Consider the following 25,482-nt stretch of genomic DNA (forward strand, 5'->3'; position numbering starts at 1 on the left):
TGGCCTTCATGATTTAACCTACAAACCCAACAGTAATTAGCATTTTCTTGGAGTTCCATCCCCTGGAAACAGGCTATTATGAGATAATCCCTACCTTGGTTCTTTCATAGTAAGTTATAGACCTCTGGAAAAATGCAGTAGTGGCCGAGTGCCCCTAGAGGATGTATGAGAATGACTTAACTCTAATTCTACTTATTTCTTTAAGATTAATTGTTATGGTTATCGTTGCAAGTCATGATATCTTCTAAGTTTGAAGGGAGAGACAGAAGAGCTGAGAATATAAAAGAAAAAAAAATTCTAGAGTCCTTCTCCTGGACTTGAGAGGATAACCGATGAACCTTGAGGTTTGGATGACCACCATCAGCAGAAATTGTACACAAAAGTTCACATCAGCTTTGCTTTTAGCTTTGACAGATCTAGCATCAACTCCAATCACAGCAAAAGCCCAAAGTTTTGGATGCTTCTCTTAGACAACAGACATTTCCTATGGCTAAGAGGACCTACAAAGATACCTATAAATGATATGAGCTGAGATGCTGAAAGCTCACTTAAGAAGCACGCTCCTGATCTGAACACATCACGATAGATGCACCTCCTGGAGCTGACCTTATATAAGGGAGCAGAAGATGGCCCAGGACCTGCAAGTCCTCCGTACTAACAGAAAATATGACTACTGTGAACTCTCACTGCCTGCTATTCAGTGCTAATTAGTTTGACTGTATTATTTTAAAGTTACTACTAATTGTATTACTTTATTATTTTAATTGAAATTAAGTATGCTTAACTGAACACAACTGAGAACTAATTGAAGTTTTCCTTGAAGACTGTACCCAGTGCACCACGAAACCAAGGCAAACAGCTTTTACACAATGGGCTAGTTGTTTTAAGAGGGCAGCACTACACTAATCAGCAAGAGCACAGAGTATTTCAGCTTCCACGTTCCCCGCGTTATTCTTTTGAGTCTGCACTGTCAGTGTTTGTCTCCAGGTTCCGTTTGCCTTACAGATAACAGAGACCCCAGGTTCTCACACTGCACAGGGTTAAGCCAGGCTACTGCAGTGAGTGGCCCAGTGCGCTGAGACAAACAAGCCTCTCAAAGAAGGGGAGAACCCACAACTCTGAGGATGAGTCCATAGTCACAATGAGTCCATTGGTGGCAGTTGAGACCCTCGCCTGTTAAGAAAAGGACATTTTCCAGTCCCTGAAGTAACTACAGAAGGATTTTTCCTCTAAGAATTCACCTTCTGTTGCTCAGAGAGAATTACCAGGTCACAGATAGCAAACTTTTGCTTTATTTTTAATTAATTAATTATTTTTTCTGTTCACAGATCCTTGCTGCTGTTCTACTGCAGCTGTGCTCCATGGAAAATCTGAAAAGCCCCTAGCACTTCCCCAGGGACTTTTCACTCATCTGACAAGCCCCTTGATAATTCCAGGCATTCAAACAGCATCGTCTAAAGTCTGTTGCTGCTTGCTATCAAATATGTACCCTATAAATGCTTTAATTGTTCTTAAGTTGTTAATCATTATTTCCCATTATCTCAAAAATATAGCCCATGTGAAAAATATTTGGCTCCTATCTGTGGTGCCTCTTCAGCAACAGGGTCAAATAAGAGTCTGCAGCAAATTCAGAGAAATCTAATTTACAAGTACACTTTAAAAGTCCTACTTAAACCTATAAGAACCTTTTAAATATGTTAAATATTAACTTTATATCCACATGTTCTATAAATTTATTTTCCCTTGGCTTCCTTCGGTTCCAAAAGTGACTTTTGTGTGTGAAATTTTAACAAGAAATGCATTCAAAAGGGAATCCAATGTGTTTTGGCTGAGTTATTGTTCTGTTCTTAAAATCATAGTTCCTAAAAAAAAAACCACCATCCATATACTCAGACTGAACATTTCCAGAAAATCATTGAATATTTTTAGTTTTAGTTCCCCCTACAATGGCAACTGACACTATAAACATCTCAAAACAGGCAAGAGAAATGAGAAATTCAGGATTACTTCTAAAAGCAGAATAAAATATCATCTCCTTCTCCTACAGCTTTCAGATGGTGTCACCATCTGGATGCATCTGCCTGCATTTGTAAATGGAAACCACAGAACTGTAGGGGCTAGAAGGGACCTCTAGAAATCCTCAAGTCCAACCGCCCTGCTCAAGCGGTTCCCTATTGCAGGTTACACAGGGAGGTGCCCAGATGGTCTTGAATGTCTCTAGGGAAGGAGACCCCACTACCTTTCTGAGTGGCCTTGTATTCTGACAATGCTAGCGTGGAGTGACAGTCTTTAGCTACACCTGATCTAGATGGTATTTTAAACTGACAGCTGAAAACACAGCAGAATGGATGGGAAAGGCAACCTTTAAGAAGGTATGTGCAGAAGCACTGGGCGCCCATTTGATTTACTGATGGAATAGGCTTCGTTTAAGAAGGATAGCAAGCATATTTAATCTTCTTGTCAAAAGACAGAGTGGCACTGAAGGGTAGAGAATTATCTCAGGGACAAAACTGAGTCTTTAATCATCCCATTTTCCCTTATTTTGGACACTGGAGCTTGACTCAATATCTTCACCCCTGTATCTTACTCCACGCTTCCACAGCACTGCCTACTAAAGATTTGGTACCTGAGCCCTTGTTTTAAGGTGGTAATTACATAAAATTGGCAACACAAACAGGTTTTGGTTCCGGGTCAAGTAACATCAGAGAATAAGGAGATATTAATTATAGAGAGTGGATAATTTCTTCCTTAGCAGCTAATCCTCCCATTTATCCTCTCCAAAGGTCAGATCCAGAAACCCAACACTCTTCCAGCATAAAGTGAATAATCTGTCTTCATGGCCCTATGCCATAATCCTGGCTATGCATTAGGCTGGACTACTCAGAGGTACAAAGCCCATGCAATCCATTTAATGGAAATGTAAACACCCACCTTTCTTCCTGGCAGCTTGAAATAGGCACTTTAAACCAATCAGAAGCAGGCACAAGTGCAATTCACCACAGCTGATTTCAGTTGTTTAGCCAAGAGAAGCAATGCTTTGGTGTCTCATTATGCATGACGCAAGGCAAAACATGAGGGCTGTAAGCTTGCCATGGCATAAACTAGTATGAGGCAGGACTGTGTTTAAGTAAAGATCTGCTGGGTTAGGCAATTCGGTGCTTCTCTTTCCACAAGTATCTCACAACTCTAACCTCCCTGCTACAAGCGTGGTCACTGGTATTTGAATGCATTTCACTACAGTTTCACCCATTTCCTAGCTGTTAGGATAGTCTACAGATACAAAGGAAGAAAGCCCATGGAGAATGAAGATGGCATTTATCAGACCTGCCAATGCAGAGCACACAAGCAGCACTGTCAGAGCTCATCACTCCAAGCTGATGCACTCCCAGCTCTTCCACTTGAAGCCATTTGGGGCCAGATGGACAAGTGAGTTGCCTAGGTTGAGGTTACTGACCTGCTGCCGTTCCAAAGACCAAATAAAGCAGCAAAGTTAGTGTCATTTTCCTGTAATACATCCTACTGAGCAACAGCCTTAGAGGCACCACAGACGCAGAAAGCCAGTGAGATCTTTCAGGAAAAATATGCCTGTTCTTTCATCGTTCTTTGAAGAACTTGTCTCCCCAAGCAAGCAGATGTTTTGCCTACCTCCAAACACACGCTCCATTTGATTTTGATCAGGCTGTTCTTAAGATCCCCACAAATAGCCCTTTCTCATGTGGAGATGGATTTTTCTTCTCCATCCTTCTGTGGGTAGAATGATCAGTCAGGCACTGGAGAATGAGCTGTGGTGGCAAGAAGGCAAGTAGCTGGAAAACTGCTCTCTGCTCTTCTTAGCAAATATCAAGTGAGAAACAAGGTTTCTGAACAAGAGCTAAGACCCAACTTTGTCAAATCCTACTTAAGTCTTGGTATTTCAAAAGACTCCTCAGAAGAACCAACCAAGCCGCATCTGTTGTTGAAGAAGGCAACCACAGCAACACAGAAGATGGAGGGAGTCAAATTCCAGTTCCCCAGCTGAGGTCTCTACAAAGGAATTTTCACAAGTAATCACATCAGACCTGGGGATATCGGGGCATTTTGTTGTGTTTCTTTTATGCCTAGAGAAAACAGTTCTATTTTTAATATATAAAACAGGAGAAGCAGGGCTCACATAGGAGCTGAATAGATGCATCAGGTAGATGAGGGGATATTTCCCGTGACAATTAAAAGCCACATAACGTCTTTTATTTAACGCAGTGTGGAATCAACAGTTCTGATTCGGTCTCTTTCTCCTCACACAGACCAGACCCTCAACTTGTTAGAAAACAACAGAAACCTTTACATTTCATAATAGAAAATTGTTTGGCACACGTAGGTTGTGTCTTAAGCCATGTTTACAAGTTGTTGCTCTGTTTACCAATCAGAAATGGATTGGTGAGCTGGGAAAAGCAGGTGCCTGAGGAGCAGCTAGCAGAGATACAGCCCAAACCTTTCTATTCTGTGATGTCTACACTGCCTGTGTGAAAGAAGACAGGAGAGAATCTTCACAGACTGAGATTTGGGCAGTCTGATCTTCTCTGCAACAAACAAAAAGCTTATTATCAAACACTATAATATTAAACACCATTATGAGCCACAATCCTGCAAGAATGCCATTTATCTAAAGAGTTTCAAGTTAGTGCTTGAACCACCCACTTGGGTTACTCCTCCCCCCCAGGGTTTTATACTTTTTAAAACCCCTTTTCCCCATTCTGCTTGCATGTCAGCCTCTGCCTGCAACATTCCTCAGCCTTTGTCTCCTTTCCTCTTAGGAAAATGCCTACTGAACACCAGGCAGCATCACAGCCTGATAAGTTGGCACTTTACTGCACTTTCCACTCCAACAGTTCTTCGAAGCCATCAGCTGCAAAGCAACCTGCAGAGACTGTCAATTCACTGGGCCATTAACAAATGCTTTCTGTACAGGTAACTTTCAAATTAAATGATAAAAGCCACACAGGACCAGAGCAGAGATGCCAGGCTGCCTGTGGTTGGCTTAGCTTCTCTCCTGCATGAAGGCGGGAGGCACAGGGAGAGGTTGGAAAGCGGCTGGCAGGGTGCTGAGAGTGATACATTAAGATCAAATGCTGATGCTGCTTTCATGTCTCCTCTCCTTCCACGAAACATCTGATTTGCATGTAAGTTGTGAACCACTCATTCTTACTATGATGAACAGAAGAGGTGCCCAACCTTTGGGCCGGGCAAGTAACATGGGCTCCTCCAGGCTTCCCTGCTCAGCCCCTCATCTCAAACAGCTTTATTTGCACTAAAAGCACAAACCAGATACAGAATGTGCAAGCCATACCTGACTCCCCAATATCTATACTTCTGTCACATATATAATTGTGACTGAGGCATTTCTGTTTATGTCATACAACGCTTGGACAAGTCTTCTACCACATCACAAGGGATCCACAAGATCCTTCCGAAAGACTGACAGACAGCAGGTCTTACAACAATTCAGAAGGCCTGAAACCATTTCCTGTCCAAATGTTGGTGGAATTTAGGAAAGAATGTCTGGGAGCAGAGAATGCAAGTTTTTCTGGCAGAGAGCTCCAGCACTGGCAGTTCCAACATCACCGCTCCAGAAGACTGTCCTCCTAACTGCAGCTCCCCAGACACATGCCATACAGAATCATTACGGTTAGAAAAGACCACTAAGACCATCTACTCCAACCATCAACCCATTCTCCTCCATGCCCACTAATCCATTTACCTCATGTCTCTCTCATTCCACATCTACCCTTTCCTTGAAGGCCTCCAGAGACAGTGACTCCACCACCTTCCTGGACTGACTGTTCCAATGCCTCACCACTCTGGGAATATATATTATATATTTTTGCTAATATTCAGTCTATCTACATCACCCTTTCACTTGAATCAACCAGGCTGGTAAAACCTTGTGTCAGGCTGTGAGAAGTACTTGCAGCACAGAGCTGGCAGTGATGTTTGGAAGCTCTCCGATACCCAGGTACCACCAGCACCCTGGTGCAGGGATACATACAGCATTGCACTGTTTCAGCCTTAATTTCAAGCACATGCTAGCAAGAGTCACAGCCCATCCCTTGCCAAAAAGCAAGGGAAACCAAAGCATTTCTGAGCAGCGTTTTCCTGAGATCACCAATGCAACACTTCTGGAAGCTAACTACAGTTAATATTTATAAGGGATCTTTACCTGCCTGCTTGCTTCTGATTTTACTACCAACTCAATCTGAAGTTCCACTGTTCATCAATACAAATGTTAGAAGGGTGCTGAATGCCTGCAAGTCCATTCACCCTCCAACTCACAAAGTACAAGGGTGGGTCCCATATAAACAGGTTTTTGTTTGAGGGCCCCCAGCAAGACAGAGTCTGACCTTTCCCCTTTGGAGGAACAGCAGGTTTCCATGAAACACGGCTGAGGGTTGTTTTCCCCTCACATGCATCAGGGGGACACCTGAACTCTCCTTAACTCCACTCCCCCACCCAGCCCATCAATCTCAGCTCTGCTGTGTCTGACAGCTGGGGCCACTGGGGCTTACAATTGCTCACTGCCTTTGCTTGTAGGGCTTTGGGTCTCCTTTGGACCATCACAGAGGCAGAATCTAGACCCTCTGCAGGAGGAGGAAGACACTTGCCAGAGTGATGCTTTCACATTAAATCCTGAGCTGGCAGTGTGCCCTTTGGAAGGCATTAGGTTGGAAGTAGCTGGATTGAGTGCGCTGTTCTGAAGTGCTGCAATTTGCACTGCATTTGAGGGCAAAAATACCTTCAGCGTTGACTCATGATAATGTTGACATAAATAGGACTCCACATTAGAGCTAAGAAATGCCACTCCATATTACACTGTGGGAATAGCAAAAGATCCTAGGAGAACGGTCTAACATTTTACCACAATTTACACTCTTGAGCTACTTCTATGTGGTAGAAAGATCATCACATGCTGCATTTCTCAATTTACAATTTATCACTGCTATCAGAACTATGATATTTTGCACTCAAAGATCCAGCCCATTCACTTCCTAAATACTAAAACCAGTAAACTACTAAATAAAAAGTTCATCTTCTCCTTTCTGCCAGGAGACATTGAGTGCTGATAGGCTGCATCCAGTTACAAGCACATTATGATTCTAAAAGAAAGGGTGCTGCCAGGTAAGGCGACCAGAGCTGATTTCCTCCACTCTTGTTCTATGTAATACAGCCAAGTTTGGCAAAGGCGATAACTGTTTCCTGGAAAATCCTAGGTGTGGGTTGGTGAGAGAAATACGAGATGAGTGCTCAACTGGAACACAGAGCAAGGCAGAAAGGAAGACTACATCCAGCCTCTTCCCATTCATTTTTGTGGAAGCTCTCAGGCCCTGCAGACAGACCCAGGATGGGAAGAGCCTCAGCTTCCAACACGCACCAGTACCTAGCAGACCAGAAAGGAGCAGTTCTGGTGGATCTTCTGTGAAGGAAGAATCTAGTAAAAACAGCTCAGGTTGGACCAGGAAAAAAAAGTGTTTCCATCTCAGAGGTTTTTTTTTTTTTTTTTTTTTTTTTTAAAAGCTATTTTCCAGTCTCAAAACTTTTTTGTTCTCACAACACTGACGATGAAAACAGGAATCCTAGAAAATGAAGAGTTGAGCCTACACAATGAAGTGTTAGCCTGAAAGATCCTACAGTCTTGATCCAAAAAGAAATAAGATTTCTAAATATCAGCCTAAATATTTATTTCTTCTACAAAACAAAGATTTTATCAGCCTCTTCTGAAAGAATTAATTCTTCCTGCTGAGCCATCAATCACACAAAAAACAATAAGTTAACATTAGTGTTACTATCTTAGTCATTAACTTGAGATTCTCTCACTACCCAAAATTGGACCAAAATGCCAAAATAAAAACAGAGCAGGCCTGAATGAATCTCCCAGGCCTGCATCCAGCTGCATCATCACATAATCAAGTTTTTAGCTCAGAGAAATCACATACCATACCTCTTGCTGCAGCTTTTATTCTTCAAGGCTACTGTGGCTCTCCTTCCTCCCACATTAGTAGAGTCACTATGCTAGGCCATCTGGCACACCAGAATTTACCTTTAGATTTCATTATCCAACCCACTGACTTCAGTGTTTCCTCCCATTGACTAATGGAATTAGCTCATCACCGCCTAACTGTAACATTCATACCTAGTCTGCTTTACAGCACCCAAGAAAAGCAATCTCTGGGTTGTTTCAGAGTGAATGTCAGGCTGCTCTTAGAACAAGCACAGCATTTATAATAGGAGACAGGTGCATCAAAACAATTAATGAATGCATTCAGGCTGCAAAATGAAAAATAGAAAATACAAACACACGCACTAGTCTCAAACCACTGATGTCTGCATTCACACTGCTGGGGCTTGTTTAACACTATCAGAGCAGTACAAGGAGTATTATCTAGCATTCCTCATGGGAAGAGAGCAGGGCTAGCAATTCACTGCGTATTACCTGAAAGGACACTGGCAGAGGGTGGTCTTGTTCTGTGTCCTGTCACTCTGCTAAGAAGCTTCCTCCAAAAAGCGTTATGAAAAGGCAGAAAGGAGTTACAAAGTCTGTTGCATATCAGTGCTATTAATAAAATATGGCACAGGAGAAGATCCTGGAAGTCTGGATGCCAGCTCTGCTACTCTTCAGTTGTGTAACTTTGAGCAGGACCTGTTTAGTCTAAGCTAGCTGCCTGGACCCTCCTTTAGTGAATGGAGCAGTCCTGGGATGCCTATGACTTCACAACGTAGATGAAATGAAAGTCAGATTGCATTCCTAGATGTCCAAAGGAACAGCTTAGGTGAGATGAAGGTGCTCTTCATGCGGCTAAATAAAATCAAATCCCATGGTCTGAGACTCAGTTTCTCCATCTACAAAATACTATGGTTAGACTCCTGTACAGCCATGTTGTAACACTACAAATTGCTCTTGATAAATTTATTCAGTGTGCTTGAAAGTGATACTTGGAGTCCTGCAGTAAATTCAGAAGTAGAGAAAAAAGAGAGAGGAAACATTATGGCTTTCAAGTGAAGTTAGAAAATTTGGAGTTAAGTTACAAACAAAAAAGTACCTGACCCCTCCTGCCTTAAAGGCAAATCAAACCTCCTAAGTGCTTCACCTGTCTCTGTCTTTCTGCTGAAGGTTTTAACATTTCCAGAGCAGCCCTAAAGGCCTCATTAGAAATATCAATAATGATTTATCATTGAAGCAGTAGCATGAACAAGCCAGTGAGAAGAGAAGTCTCCACCAGAGCACTCAGACTGCACGGAGGTTTATGCATGTCAGAGCTTCAGGAGTCTGGATGCCCCAAAGACAGCCAAGCAAGATTCACATGGGGAGCAGTATGGGAGAGCACGTTTCTCTCCGTCTGCCTGTTTCCCACGTGCTGAATCTCTGTTTAAATGCAGCATCAGACACATTTCCCTGCCTCTCCCCACCACATTTTTTGTGACAAGTGTGCCTTCTACACACTGCATGCCTGAACTGTGCATACCATAGCAGCTAGAACACAGCTGAACTTGGTTGCCATAGGAGCCAGGCATTAGTTACATGACAACTTTGCTACAGAGCAAATGAGGCCAATGCAGAACAGCCCTAAATGGAAAGCTATTGCCCCTTGATAGCCACCTCTTTAAGAGCAGAAAAGGGTTTAGAGCAAATGCTCACCACACCACGTGTTAGTGCAAAAAAGCATCAGGCTCTCTCCACATTTGTCTGCCATCAAGCCAGTCTTGGGCTAGCAAGTCCCAAGAGTTCAAGGATTTAGTCAGCCTCCCTCTTTATCAACCATTTTGTGGCTTAGGCCCCTTTGGCCAGCAGACCCGGAGCTGCCCCTCTGTACTAATCCACAGCACTGACAAAGCTAAGAGGGGCTTTAAAAGGCATTCAGCAGGCACAAATACTCGGACCACATACTTCCCAAGATACTAACAGCATCCTGCAGCACTCACTGACCTGCAGTAGAAATGTAGTTTTCAACCAGAAGAAAACTATTTCACAAAGGGAAAAATCTGAGTTGAAAGAGAATTCTTATTCATATCTCTTATGATCAAGGTGGGTCAGGTTAATTTCTTTCTTTTTAAGCTAGCGAGTAAAGTTGGGACACAGCAAATCCTGACACCACACTTGGAGCAGAGAAGTCAGAACTGGACACAGCTCCAGCAATCAAGAACCAGAAGCGTTTCATTCTCTGCCTCCATGAGAAACATACTGGAAGGTGCGACATCAGAGCTCCTGGCTGCCAAACCATGCTGCCAAAGGAAATGAACTCAGCTGCACCCTTAACTTTCACCACTTGTTAAAGCAGAGCTCACCAAAAGCATTTGCTGGCAAACCTCACGAATGTGGACAAACCACTGCATGCTCCCTTTGAGCTTACTCTTACTGAAGCACCCCTGGGTAGTCAGCTGCACCTGTCCCCTGCCACCTTCATTCACAGACAAAAGCTGACGTTATTCCATGCTGCATTAACCCCCTTCTGCAAGATAAACAAGCAGGTCCGTGCCTGTCAACCTGTAACTCCACTTATTTTTTTTATCCTCCTATCAATTATTTCTGCACTCCGTGAGAATCACAGGAAAATATTTCATGCCAGAAAGTCAAAGGCAGCACTACTTACTAATGGGACAGCAGACTTCAGGAGATCCAAGGGTCGTGCCTTCAGGAGGCCCAGAGGTTGTGCCTCTCATTTGCTCTATAATATTTCAGGTCACTGACTGAAATTTCTACGTCCCTCATTTCCCCACCATGCACATAAATGATGCAAGCCTTTGAAAAAGCACAGAAATCCAGGGTGGGCATTATTTATTATTGACAGCACTGAAACAACATAGAAAGCAACAAAGAAACCTTTTTCATATTTCTTTTTCCTTCTCTAAGCAGGAACTCAGCAGGCTGTGGGAACAGAAGAGGAAAAGGCTATAAATTGGAGCACAGGAAGTTTAGCACCAATATGAGAAGGAACTTCTTGTGAGCTCTAGAAACAGGCTCCCCAGGGAGGCTGTGGGTTCTCCTTCTCCAGAGATACTCCAAACCCACCTGGGCACCTGCTGTAGGGGGCCTGCTTTGCAGCAAGGCTGGACTCAATGAGTTCTGAAGGACCCTTCCAGCCCCTACAGTTCTGTGATTCAGGGAAAAACAGAAGGCAGTGAATGCCCCATCCAGCGCCTGGCTGAGAGCGACAGAGGTTGGCTCTGACACAGCACTGCAGAAGTTGTGCTTCTGGGGGAGAACTGTATTCATTTCTGGAGGAAAAAAAAAGAGGAAATGAGTAATCCTAGAAGGAAAGGGCCTGCATGCTTTCTTAGAGCCTACCACTGAGAAAAGATGTGCTATTGTAAAAGGGGGCTGCATTATTTCAGTCCTTCTGAGAAAACTGTAAATAATATGCAGAAGCGTAACAAGTAGAGAAAACATAAGTGTTTCTTCAGCTGCATAAATGCCTATTTTCAGCCTGGCTGGAAGAAGAGATACTGCTGAACTGCAGTGTTAATTACCATAGTTAACCTTTGTTCTTGCTAATGACACTTGTTATTTAAAAAAAAAAAAAAAAAAAAACAAACACCTTCAGATTCATAAGCAGTGAGCATGTCTGATGAGAACCGCCACACTGGTTTAAATGGAACTGTACACACATCACAATTTAAGCATTAGCCTCCAGGACATCTGTAACACCAAATTACTGCAGTAACCAGCCATGCTTCCACTGGTGCCACTTTTCCTCTTGTATCATCCATCTGGGGCGAGACAAGAATCCCATGGGGATGGGAGATGGAAGTAGTATGTGCTCATCAAAGAGAAACTCAGTTAGACTGGTGAAATGCAAACAACCCAGTCGGGTGGATTCAAGTAGTTACATCTACCTTAATTTCAGCATTTGTTAACTTCCACATGCTTAATGCACAATCTTAACACAGGTTTTGAATATTCCTCACAAACGATAAACTTCAAAACTAAAGGATAGAATTGTGTCCCACAGCATCCTATGGATGCAGTCTGGGCCACAGCAGCACTGCATGCACAGGTCCCATAGAGAGCACAGACGTAGGAGATTTCTCAAAGTCTGGGCCCAAAATTAAATACAGTTCAGATACAGCAGGTCAAGTCATCGCCTATCAGCCTAATTACACTACATGCAAGTCAAAAGCCTTTGCAAAAATATAGCAAGCATGGAAAAAAATCAATGCCAGAAATAGTATCTGCCATAGAGCAAACTTAATATCAGCACAGTGGAGAGAACAATAAAGGATCACAGCTGAGCCCACACATTCCAGGCACAGAATGTAGGTCACCCTAGCACACAGAATGATACAGCAGTAAAAATCTCCAGTGGCATACAATCATACAACCATAGAGTAGCTCAGGTTGGAAGAGACTTTAAAGATGGAGTCCAACCGCAGCCCAACCATCCCACCCCAACTCTACCAGCCCTCCGCTAAATCATGGCCCTGAGCACCACATCCAAACGGTTTGAAACACAGCCAGGGATGGGGACTCCACCACCTCCCTGGGCAGCCCATGGCAGTGCTTAGCAGCCCTTTCTGTACAGAAGTGTTTCCTGACATCCAACCTCAACCTCCCCTGGCACCACTGGAGGCCATTTCCCCTCGTCCTGTCACCAGTGAGCAGAGACCAACCCCGCTCTGCTGCAATCACTTTCAGGTACTGGCAGGGAGCAATCAGGTCTCCCCTCAGCCTCCTCTTCCCCAGCCCAAACAGCCCCAGTTCCTTCAGGCTCTCAGAATCACAAGGTTGGAAACAACCTGCAAGATCATCCAGTCCAATCACCCTCCCATTCCTATCAGTGCCACAAGCTACTAAACCATCTCTCGTAGCTCCACATAGGCCATGTTCTCCAAGCCCTTCCCCAGCCTTATTGCCCTTCTTTGGACCTGCTGCACCACCTCCATGTCCTTTCAGTACTGAGGTGCCCAACACTGAACACAGTACTCAATGTTTGTTTTTATATTTAATTGTTGGAGTAAAATCCCATTTTAAATCCTTGAGGCTAATATAAGACGTTGATATTATCATAGCAGCATAACCACAAACAGAAGCAGTCTGTAAGCAGATGAAAATAAAACCATCACATAGGGAGCCTTCAAGCAGCAAGTCTGAATGGTCCCTCTTCAGGAAGCAGCAGCATCAGGTACCTCACCCATCACAGGTTTAGCAGAATTGATCTGAACACAGAATCACACAATGTTGGGGATTGGAAGGGGCCTCAGAAGATCATCTAGTCCAACCACCCTACCAGAGCAGGAACACCTAGACCAGATCACACAGGAACCTGTCCATGTGGGTTTTGAACGCCTCCAGAGAAGGAGACCCCGCAACCTCTCTGAGTAGCCCCATCCAGCATTCTGTTACCCTTACTGTGAAGAAGTTTTTTCTCATACTTAGGTGGAGCCTCCTATGTTCCAGCTTGCACCCACTGCCCCTTGTGGTATCACTGCATGTTACTGAGAAGAGCCTGGCTCCATCCTCCTGACACTCACCCTTCACATATTTATAAATGTTAATGACATCATGTATAATCAATGAATATTAAGATGTTATAATTACAAAATAAACAAGAGAGTTAGGCAAAGCAGACCATGATAACAAAAAGAGGATAGAAAGCTTACCCCTGTCCTGGGCTCACTTACAAAACTCCAGCAGAGCAGATCTCCAGCAGAGATCCTTCCCCACTGGTAGCCAGCTCTTCAACAGCTCTAGGAGGGCTGGAGCCTGGCTGCACCCCTTCCAGCAGCACAGCTGCATTGCCTTCCCCTGTGCTCCTCTGCCTGACTCACTGCTCGCCTCAGGTGCTCAATCAGGGGTTCAGGCCGTGACTCAGCAGTTCCCATACACTTCACCCCTCAGTCTCTCCTTCTCCAAGAGACCCAGCACCCTCAGATCTGTAGCTCCCCAGATCTTCCTTACGGCTCTTCTTGTAAACGGGATTTATTATCAGATTTAATCAGCAAGATCAGTTCTTCCAATATCCAGGCACCCTAGAAAACCTTTTGAAAGCAAGTTAAACTGCCTTACATCCGGGCAGAACAGGACTCTTGCCTGTCGGGGCCATCAGCGAGATGCAGACTCACAAAGACACACGAGATCTTGCACTATCTCACTAAATGATGCATCGGTAAGGCATTGGAACAAGTCAGTCCACAGAGGTGGTGGAGTCACCATTCCCAGAGGTGTTCAAAAACAATGAAAATGTGACACTGAGGGACATGGTTCAGTGAGCATGGTGGGGTGGGGTTGGTGATCTTAGAGGCCTTTTCTAATCCGAATGATTCCATAATTCTAAACCTGACCAGAAATCCTCTAAGCTACTTAGAGCAGCATGATAGGCCTGTTTCTGCAAGCAGCCGCACACCTGCCAAGGGACAGAAAAATGGCTAAAGTAGCAAAGGCCTTGGAGATAAATAAAAGGGAATGACAAGGACACAAATAAATAAATTTATGCATGCACAATCAGCCAATCTCAAGCAAAACACAAGCAATCCTGGTGTTGGCCACCCAGATCGCTGCACATCCACAGAAGTGCAGCACAAGCCAACCTCCAGTTCTGAACCAGGTTCTTCAGGAGACTAGGCCACACTAAAATTAGCACCAACAAAGTGATCAGCCATATACCATGTACAAAACTGTAGGGTTATTCAGCCCAGTCACCCAAAAAATTAAAAACCCACCAAGCTTATTCTGCCCCCCCCACAGCATAAATTGTTATTTTAGCATTGCACTCAGTTGAGAAAGGATAAATTAAAATTCCCACTTTTTTTTATTGCACAAACCATTTATGTCTTAAGAAATTTGCTTTCAGAGAGTCTTAAATTAGCAAAGTCATTTTACCAGAAGACAAACTATCACTTTGATTTTGCAGAAATTTTGTACCTAATAACGCAGACATAAGAAGAATGCTACAAAAATGTTTTCCTGGAATAGACTGTGCATGAAACAGCATCCTCTGGGTAGTGATAACCCCAGACATTTTAAAGTGTTACAATTTAAACTACCACAGTGTATGTTTTGTTATGCCATATGTCCTTAGAAGTTGTTAATCTTAAAGCACTTCTGGTCCTGACCAAAATTTCCAGTGGATCAGCTTCTATCCTGTAGCATTTAGTATTTAGACATTGCCAGTCACCATGCACTTAGGAATTCTCAGCCCCTGCTGACAGCTCCAGTGGTAGAACACTGGATTTCCAAACGACGTGAGCCAGAAGCACATCACAAGGGCTCTTGAACTCAGCACACCAAGGCCTGAAGTCATCACAGCACGGTGCAGGTTGAAAGGAACCCTGGAGCCCATTCAGTCCCAACCCCTGCCACGGGCTGGTTGCTCCCAGAAGACCAGGCTGCCCAGGGCCCCATCCAGCCTGGCCTTGGGCACCTCCAGGGATGAGGCACCCACAGCTCTCTGGACAGCAGAGCCAGGGTCTCACCGCTCACTGAGTAAAGATTTATTTTTTCTTAATACCTAACTTGAATCTCCCCTCTTTTAGTCTGAAACTCTTTTCCCCCTTCTTGTGTCCCTATTGGAGCATGCGAGCAATTGCATATGAGGTTTCACAAACTCATCATGAGGTATGCTGGCACCCAAAGCACCCCCCTCTTTCCTTTGTGGATGCCCACTGTATAATCAATGAATATAAAGATGTTATAATTATGAAATAAACCAGAGAGTTTGGCTAAGCAGGTCATAATAACAAAAAGAGAATAGATAGAATGCTTACCCGTGTCCTGGGCTCGCTGCAAAACTCCAGAGGAGGGATCTCCAGCGCAGATCCTTCCCCACTGGCAGTCAGCTCTTAAAAGGGTCTGGGAGAGGCGCAGCCAGGCTCCATCCCTTCCAGCAGCACAGCTGAGTCGCCTTCACTGTGCTCCCATGGCTGACTCAGTGCTCCCCTCAGGTGATCAGTCAGAGGTTCAGGCCGTGGTTCAGCAGTTCCCGTACACCCACAAAGCCACATCCATGCTGACAAGCAGTAACAGATCTCTAAGGCACTGAAATAACCTCTTCATTTGTGCTTACTTCCCCAGCGCTTGGCACCCATCCCCGATTTCATCCTCCAGCACCACCCGGCTCTGCCCACTGACAGGCAATGCACCAAGGGCAGTTTGTGAAAACTGCTCAGCTTTGGCTGCCAGGCCCGGCCGCCCTCCTTCAGCTCCTCAGCCTTTCTGGTACAGCTCACCATGCAGTCACCTCTCCAAAACATTTTCAGGAGTTTCTTAAGCAGCCTCGATGAGGCTTTGGAATTTGTTGCTTCTGCAAAGGAGAATTTCCCTGTCCCGGCACAGACCTCCCTCAGTAAGCCCACAGAGCTGTAACCTCCAGCTGAGGAAGAAAGCAGCCATCTGGGCTGAGGCCTGTCCAACCACAGCACTCAGAGTCCTGCATATAGAGGACGTGCGAGGTGCTCTGGGTTTGTCCCAAAGCAAAGGCTGAAGCACACCTATTTGCCCTTAGAGCCAACAGCACAAACCTTATTACTGTGTTACAGCTCTACGCTGAAAAGAAAATGTATCTGCTTTTCTCTTCAAAATGCCCAAAACCAATATCAAAGTCCAACTGAAGTCATTCAGGGAGCTGCTAGCGTGTAGGTGTTGGTGATAATGCGATGAACGGATTTGTCAGGCAAATTGCTTCTATTGTGGATTGATAAGACGCAATCAAGTGCCTTTCCCCTCCCAAATGCAGCTCGTCAGCTTCAACAAATGCACTGAGCCAATTAGCAGAGAGGCACCAAAAGCAGCTTTCACCTGAAACCTGCCATTCTTGGGGAGGAAAAAAGGAAAAAAAACCAAACACCTACAAAAAAAAAAAAAAAAAATATCTGTGCTCTCCAGAGAGAACCTCCAGAGAAAACTGCTGAAAGCTACCCAGGGCTCACCTGCAGGGTGTGGATGGGAATTATCAGGATTCACCTGGCTCAGTGCCTGATCAGCTCCCTTAAGCAAAGTGCTGCTCACATTCAGCTCGTGCCAAATATAACACAAAGAACATTAATATTAAAGTAGGCCCAGGGAGTGAAGTACTACTGGGGCTGTTTTTCCTACAGCTTAATGTCCTCCAGATAGGTTGTCCCGTGTCAGAAAAGGCAGGAGCTCCAGTCAAAGCTATTTTCATGCCTAGAAACTGAAATCTTTGGCATGGCTTCCTATAGTGTCTTCTACTAGGTCTGCAAATGGCTAAGTTCACAGTACAGACTTCTCTACACTGCAGCAGTAGTGAAGGAATCCTTCTCCACTAACATGAAATTGATGGAAGTCAAGTAGATCCAATGCCACTGCTGTTCTGTCCACCTTACCTGCTCATTAGCTCATTTCAGGTAAGTTACTGCAGGAACAGATAGCAGCAGCCACGTAATCACTACGCCTAATTCCCTGTGGACATTCAGCTGGAAAGTAAATAGCCAACAGCCAGCATGGGTTTGCATGATTCATATGCAGTGAAAGAAACCCTGTGGCTGGAGCTAGAGATAATACATGGGATATGAGCAAGAGTTGTTAGCTCAACTTTCAATGCCTGCAGTAAGCCAGCACCAAGATGAGTTTCAGCCCTGTTTTCATTAACACTGTGAATGACCTCTGAGTGCTGTAAACACATCACCAGCTCCCAGGGTCTACCCAGAGCAGCAATGGCAAGGAAAGCCACTGACTTCTTTATCTTGGATTCCTACCACAAACAGAAAAGGGCTAAAACAAAAGTGAAGTTTTACCTTCCAGCAAGGATTTCAGAGTTCATTGCAAGAAATGAGATTAGGATTGAGGGTGTTACACTTAAAGTACAGAGAGCTGGAAGACCAGCCTCTTACCCACACCCCATCACAGACTTCAAACCTCACTGTAAACAGAAGGGGGTATGTGACACACCATGACACTGAGTCCTGAGCCTTCAAACACACCTGAGCACAAGAAGCAATCACAGTGAGATTAGAACAAGAGCCCACAGTACAAGAAGCCACGGAGAGAAGAGTTCAGGCCTTTTTTATGTATTGGCTACGAAGTGCCTAGTTACTCCACTTGCTCCCCAAAGACTTGCTTCCTACTTCCTTGCTTCTACACCCACACCCCCTGCAAACATCAATGTTTAAAGAGCTATTGAAGAAAACTAAAACTCTTCACATAGCTCAAATACGTCACCTAAATGGAATTTTGATTCTTACATCTCAGATTGCATCAGTCCCCAGCACAGTGCACACTTACGTTCACATTGTGGTGCTTGAACTGTGCAAACAGAAGGCACAGAGATGCACAGCTGCTCATGGGCCTGGGACCACAACAAGGAGATCTCCCAGCACCACGTATGTTTTCCTGTGGGAAGGGCCATGCTGGTCCTCCACTTACTCTTTCAAAGTCCTTTCCATAGCCTACATGAAAAAGAAATCCTCCTGCAGCTAAGAGACACACACCTTGAATCTTGTGCTGTTTCTTTACAGGACTGGAACTGCAGACTATTTCTTTCTTGCCCCAGAAAGAACATAACACGTTACTAACCAGCATTACGCCATTAATACTCGGTCAAACCAAGCAGAGAAGCTGTGTGGCTGAATGAGGTCTACAGGGTTTGAAAAACATCATTCTCCAAAGAGCATCAGTCGCTGTCTGGGAAAGTACTGCTATTTGAAACCTGGAAAAGCCTTTCCATCCCGGGGAATCTCATCATCTCCTTCCAACAACTGGGAGCAGCCGAACTGCTGCTGAAGCCTTCCAAGGGAATAGATCAAGCCTTGCATTCCTCAGCAGTGGTACTTAATACAAATCCATTCATCTCCTTGGGATGCAGACAATTCATGTCTCAGATGAACATCCTCTGGGTAGGGTGGTAGGTTTGTACGTGTTTCCTGAAGACCTTCAGCTACTCAAATGCAGCCATATCAGAAAAACGCCCAGAAGTATAGAAAACACAAATAAATGGCCAAAAACCATTATAGCCAAATTATACTACAAGATTTTCTTCCCTCCCTTATTATACCTGGCAATTCTTGTATGGGGTAACAGTAGCAAAAAGAAGTGCTCCATCACACAGCAAGATCTAATAGGCTCCACCATTGCTGCTCAAGCTCTCTGCACTGATCTCTGCAAAGTGTTTCGCAGAAGCATAACGTGATTTGGAAAATACTCAGTCTTTCTCTATCCTTTTTCATCTTGCTATCAACATAGCTCTGAATGCTTAAAACTCTATCAGAACCACCCACAGCAGGCACAGCCCTTTCCTGCAGCAAAACATGTTTCCTGTCCCATAAGGTACAGTTAGTTCAACAAGACTGGGGACATTTGCCAAGCCTGCTATTAGGAAACTTAGCTTGAATCAGATGATGATTTCAGCCACTGTGGAAACACACTGCAGACTGTAGGGCTCAGATCCTGCATCACAGTACGACCACTCAGCGCAGGTACACAAAGTAACACCCCTCATCACATATCATGACCACATGGCTGATGTTGAGAAGTTTTTTGGTGTTTTTTTTTTTTTTTTTTTTTTTTTTTTCTTTTTTAAATGACAGCATCTATCCCCACTGTCAGCATCACCAAGGCCAAACAAGTGTGCACTTACTGCTCTGGTTATGTTACATACACAATGTTAAGTACTCTCGCTCTGGGACATTTTTGCACACCTTAATGTTTATCAGTTGGCTTGTCTGGGATCTGTACTTCCCATTACAGCTTTTGCTGCTGTCCTGCCCACTCTACACACCCCTCTCTGCACTAACTTCACTGCAGTAAGGAGTACAGAGAAAGCTCATTGCCAAGGAAGGGGAAGAAAAACACGCTCTTATTTCCATTCAGAGGCAGATCTGCTTTGAGTGGCAGCCCCTCATCTGACCTGCATCTGAATGGGACTTCAAGCAAGACAGTCCCCTTCAATTCCCACTAGAGGTTTTCAAACTACTATATACTTTTCCCCCCCATGTCCAGCACAAGCTCCTTTCTAACACAAATCTGAGCTGCACGCAGGCTACATGCACTTCCAGGAAACAAACAGCAGTGCTGCAGTGTGCTGAGACCACAGTCTGGCAAGATTCAGCCCTTGCAAATGAATGTTTTTATTAGCAAAATATATTTGGCAGGTTTTGTATGCTACAACAGTTTCACAGCACTCACCTAAACAACACGCCGGACCAGAGTCACAAAATTAAAGGAGATACCCGAAAAGCACAATGACCCCAATAGCCATTCCTGAGCAAAATAATCACCACTGCTCACATGAGACCCAGGATGTTTTCCCTTACCCACATGCACATTCACAAGGAACAGAAAGCCAATTTTAAAGTGACTGATGCAGTTACATACATAGAAGTTATATGGGGCTCCACACTTCAAAGCACTGTGCATTTAAATGTTGTGCACAAAAAAACCAACACTATAAATATTTTTAATTTCCTGTTGCACAATTAATTTGCAATTGAGACACTTCACCGTGGGTTAAGCCAACACAGGCTCAGAATGTAATTTATTCTGTGCACCTAATGTCTCCTTGTTTCCTGAGCTCAGGAAACATTTGGAACAGTGAGGAACTGTATCTTGAAAGCAAAAGAATCCGGCCCATTACGAAAGATAAAGCTCAGAGAACATCGAAGTATTATATGCTAAGTTGTCCCAGGTCCTAGATCTCTCTTTTCATTTCTCAAACACAGCACAAAAGCAGGTACAAGCAGAAATTAACATCGTTCCCTTCCTCGTTCCCAAAGTTACTCAGATCTAACTTATCTGAAGCACTTTTGCTAAGGGTTATTGAGACAGAATTTTAACAAACTCGAAATCTTACGGGAGATCCTTTTCATCAGATTACTTTAAAAAGGATTGAAGCCGCTCCCCGTGCAACTACCCCTGATCTGCTCCCATGCGCTTTCCTCGCGCTGCTCCCCCACGCTGTAACAGGAGCTCCCAGCAGGCAGCCAGGACGGATCAGCGCTTCTTCCCTACCTGAGAAGTCTGCAGAAGTCTTAGCAAAGTTGCCGAAAGCTGTCAAGCACATCAGTGCTACGAGAAAAGTGGAGGCGGGAGACACATCTGGGCAGCACATCCTTAATTATCCTCGCGGCTTGTTTTCTTCCAGAGAGAAGGAAAGCGCTGTCTGCCCCAGTTCAGCACTCACTGCCCGGAGAAAACTGTTAGTCCCATTGCTTGGAAGGATCACAGCCAACAGCCAGGAAGAAAAAGCAGTCGAGCACACCCCCCACCCCATTGGAATGAATGAATCCCACAGAGCGAGGCTGGCGAATGACGCCGACCCACCTGAGCCCTGGCGGCAGTCCCAGGGTCCTAAGGCCAGCCCTTCGCCCCGATCGCGGCCAGCTCCCGGCGTGCAGCTGTCCCGCAGGGCGCAGGGAGAGAGCTGTGCGGGAGGGCTCTGGGGTGCTTCACAGAAGCCTGGTTGCTGGTGCAATAGACTCTTGCCTCTCTGATGCAGAGGGACAGCAGGACGGGGAGTATTTTCAAAGTGGGGAGCCCCAAAACAAAGCGCTTGAATATACATGGGTTTCTGGAGAGGTGGGTGCTTGCAGCTGCTGCTGATCCTGAGAAGCAGTGTTCTGCCAGGCTGCTGGCAGGTCAACCCTTTGGTGACAACCAGTGTTGCAGCTGATCCCACCTGGGATACTCGGCACCGGCCCTGGGATTAAACCCCCCTGGATCTCATCACTGGTGACACATATCCAAAATCCTCCTTCCTTTTGATGGCAGCCAGCCACACCAGGATTCCTCAATCCCACTGCGTGCCTCTCCCTCCCTCAAATCCAACAGGTTTTAATACAGGTCTATAGTGTTCAGACCAGGAGACTTGTCCCCTGCCATAGAAGTCGCTTTAATCAAGTAGTGCGGCACTTGAGGCTGACCCCTGCACTGCTCAACCTACAGAGTTAAGAGACAGCTTTGGTTCATGTGGAAGCATGTTCAATACTTGATTGTCCCTGATCTCCATCCACATCCACATGGCATCAAGCCAGCCATCCCAGCTTGAAAGACTCAAACTCAGGAAAAATCAAGGTGGTTGGATTGGTAGACCTGCTCTCCTCAGGTTAAAGAGCTTCCTCTTGGGCTTCAGTCATCTTGGAGATCTTAGGCTCTGGTCATCAGCGCTAGCTGCATCTTCAGCACAGGCTTTGTGTTTAAATAATGGACATAGCCAGTATATCTAAGCTAGAACAAACTGACAGTGCAAAGAGCAGATGGATATTTTTAATGGGCAAAACCAAAAGCAGAAACGGGCAGCCTGCCCACACACATAAACCCACTGAACAACACTTCATAGGGCTCCCGGGGAAGAGTAGATGGAGCTGCTCCTTTATCATGCAAAAACAACTTGAGCAGAAACCACCAAGAAAAACCACAACTGTCCACATAGAATTTAGCCACCTTAGATCTGAAAACAAGACTTCAGCCCAAACACCTATTTCTTTCCAGAGCTGCATGCCTTTGCAAAGAGTTTTCTTATGCTGAAATTTCCAAGTGTTTCAGCTGTTCTCAGACCAGAATCAGACTGGCTGTGGGTTTGTGTGTGCACGTGAGAGATGCCTTCGAGAGCATTGCCATGAATATCAGTTCCATTGTATTCACAAGAAATCCTCCCTAAACTGGTCCATGGGTTAAAAGCAAACTGAAAGGGGCCTGTACGGCTGTGGCCTTGTTTGCCTTCTGTCCATACTGCTGCTTGCTTAAGTTTCAGCCAGCAGCAGTAAGAATGAGGATAGCATGGGATACCCTGAGTTTCAGTACTGTGCATGCCCTACCCATCCAGACCACACGAACAAAGGGCTGATCAGGCTCAAACCACACACAGGGAACCCTCCTTCCCACATGCAGCTCTTTGTACCCCAAAGATCTACAGCAAAGACACAGATTGGGCAGCTCCCAAGGGCAGCGGTGGACCTCATAGCACGGATATACCCCAAGGTCTCCCAGGCTACTCTTTGTTTCACCTAAAACTTCAATTCCACCAGCATTCCACTTTCAAGGTAAACCTAAGTTTTAAAGAGAAAAGATCGGGACTTATTCTTCCTAGGTTAGCTAGAGTTAGTCGTGCCAGAAGTGAGGAAAGATTCAATATTTCCCTGAGACAAGTTAGAGCTCTGTCCACTTGGACATACTGCCTCTTTGTACATGAACATGAATTAATAACTATGTTTACCTATGGAAATCTGTCTAATCTGGCTGGAGAGAATATCAAATACAAATTGGCAAATCCTCCCAGCATAACATGGCTCTTCATATCTTTCTTATTTTTGATGTTTCCCCTAAGAGTGTCTTATGGAAACCAATTAGGTTACTCTCATAGAAGCACAGTTTGCTTTCATCAGCGTGAAGGCACAGGGCATCACATAATGCAGTTTTGCAATACTACATCAAGCATCTCAGAAATTAAATCCTTCCTTGTCTCCATATTCAGTGTTTAACAACAGCTGTGCAGAATGTTCAAGCTGACGAGCCTTTCAAGTTTTTCCACATTTTGCATCATTTAATCACCCAGTTTACAGAACAGATATAAATTCTGGGGGACTTTACTCCATACCAGGACAGGTTTGAAGTGGGTGTGTTGCCAATTCAGAATGGTGGAAAGTCCCCAACTTGTGAAAGCGTCGGAAATAAATATTTGGAGATCGGAATCCTACAGAAGGATTCACAAAAAACATAAAACCCTTCTCCTCATGACTGCACCCAATAATTGATGTTGAAACCTCTCATCTCTTGCTCTCTTTTCAGCAATGACATGTGCCATTAGAGGATGCAGTACGGCCTGGTGCTTTGTTCCAGGCCCGCACATCCAATTTGACTTGGTTGGTGCCTCGTGTATGGAGCGCTACTGAATTTATCACTGTACTAGAACTACAGAGATTTGGAGTCATCTTCATATTCATACTCCACAAGTAACAGGATTCCAAAAGACAAAGGGTTTCAAGGATCAGAGTGCCTCAGTTATGAATTAGACTCTTGCTTTTCTCACACTTCTTCCTTCTTGCCTGTTTGGATGTTGATCTCTGAGATTTCTTGCTACATGGGTATAACATCAACCAGCTGAGACTACGTAGTACTATGAAGTACTCTGAAACCTTCAGGACTTAATGCTGTTTTCTTAAACATCTAACATGAAACTATTCTCCAACTTGCCCTAACTCATTAGTCTTCATTAAGAGCCTCCCTGAGAAGGTTTCTCAGCCACTTGTATGATGGTACAGTGGCTTTTTCTCTGCTGCTGCAAGCTTTCCTTCAATATATTCATTAGCTCTCTTGGAATGCTTACTAGCTAAAAGGATGATTTTGACACCTGAAAATACCTATCCCTGATTGAGATGGTCTTTGCTCTCTCAAGCAGTCACATACACTCCAATAAACAGTTTGCAGCCCATTATACACTGATGCACCCACACTAGCAAGCCCTTAATGGCTCAGCTGGTTCAAGGTGAGTGGTGTATGTTTTTCCTGTCCTCTCACCTACAGTAACCAAAGGAGAATTTACTCTTTCCTGCTGCCGCATAGTTGTGAATTGCTTCAAGTTACAATAGTTCCCATCAATATTTCTCCTACTTTATGATAAGCTCCTTCTAATCTTGACCTCCACATTTCCCTCCTTTTGTTTTCTTTTTTCCTACCACTCACACACAACTCACGCTGTCATTTACTTCCACAGAACCCAGAGTTCTTCCTCATACTTGCTTGCCTGGAAGTTCTCTACTCATTCTATGTCTGGGAGAAATATGCTTAATGCAAAGTAGCGTTTGTCTCAACATTCAGCCATAGAACTACACTTGAAGATGATGCCCAAGCATTTATCCCAAACCTCACGGATACTGTGGACTCCACATTGAGGGCATTTGAGTGCAGTAGCATGAAGAACAGCAATGGAGTCCTTCAGCACTTCCACACATTCTCCCGTGCCCACATCTACACATAATTACATCCTATCCTTATTGCAACTGATGTTACAACTTACATCATTCAAGATTCAGCTGTTAATGTCAGTGAAGAAGTTTTTACTGACCTCAGGTTCAACAAGATTTTCTTCTCCCATGAGAGAAAGTGATGGAATCCTAGAATGTCCCAGATTGGAAGGGACCCATAGGGATCACCGAGTCCAACCTCCGCCGCACACAGCACCACCCAAACCCCAAACTGAGCAGCATCCCAGAGCTCTCTGAGCTCCACCAGCTCCAGGCCATGCCCACCACCCCCTGGGGCAGAACCTTTCCACAACCCCCACCTCGTCCCCCCTGACTCAGCTCCACACTGCTCCCTCAAGTCCTGTCACCATCACCATCACCAGAGCTCAGCGCTGACCTTCTGCTTCTGCACGGAGCTGCAGCCTCCCCTCAGCTCCTCTGCTCTGGAGCCAACAGCCTCAGCTGCTCCTCAAACACTCTGCCCTCCAGGCCTGTCCCCACCTTCACAGCCCCCATCTGGATTCTCTGATAGCTTCACGCCCTGATACCGCGGTGCTCCAAGTCACGCCTGGTGCTTAAGGTAAGGCTACAGCAGGACTGTTGGCAGAG

At 44.8% G+C, this 25,482-nt stretch overlaps 1 protein-coding gene across 2 annotated transcripts in view; it reads right to left on the bottom strand.

Moving 5' to 3' along the window:
* The window catches only part of LOC306944159 (protein eva-1 homolog C-like), a gene marked incomplete at both ends in the record, with an annotated part of 189,016 nt that extends 167,993 nt beyond the window's left edge, over positions 1 to 21,023 (bottom strand). For both annotated transcript variants that reach the window (XM_079532625.1, XM_079532624.1), the window contains one exon: positions 20,924 to 21,023. In XM_079532625.1, the coding sequence (XP_079388751.1) occupies positions 20,924 to 21,023 (100 nt within the window). The remainder of the gene's footprint in view (positions 1 to 20,923) is intronic.
* Between the last annotated feature and the right edge of the window lie 4,459 nt (positions 21,024 to 25,482).

The sequence above is a fragment of the Tetrao urogallus genome, assembly GCF_951394365.1.
Source record: "Tetrao urogallus genome assembly, chromosome: 2".
Lineage (NCBI taxonomy): Eukaryota > Metazoa > Chordata > Aves > Galliformes > Phasianidae > Tetrao > Tetrao urogallus.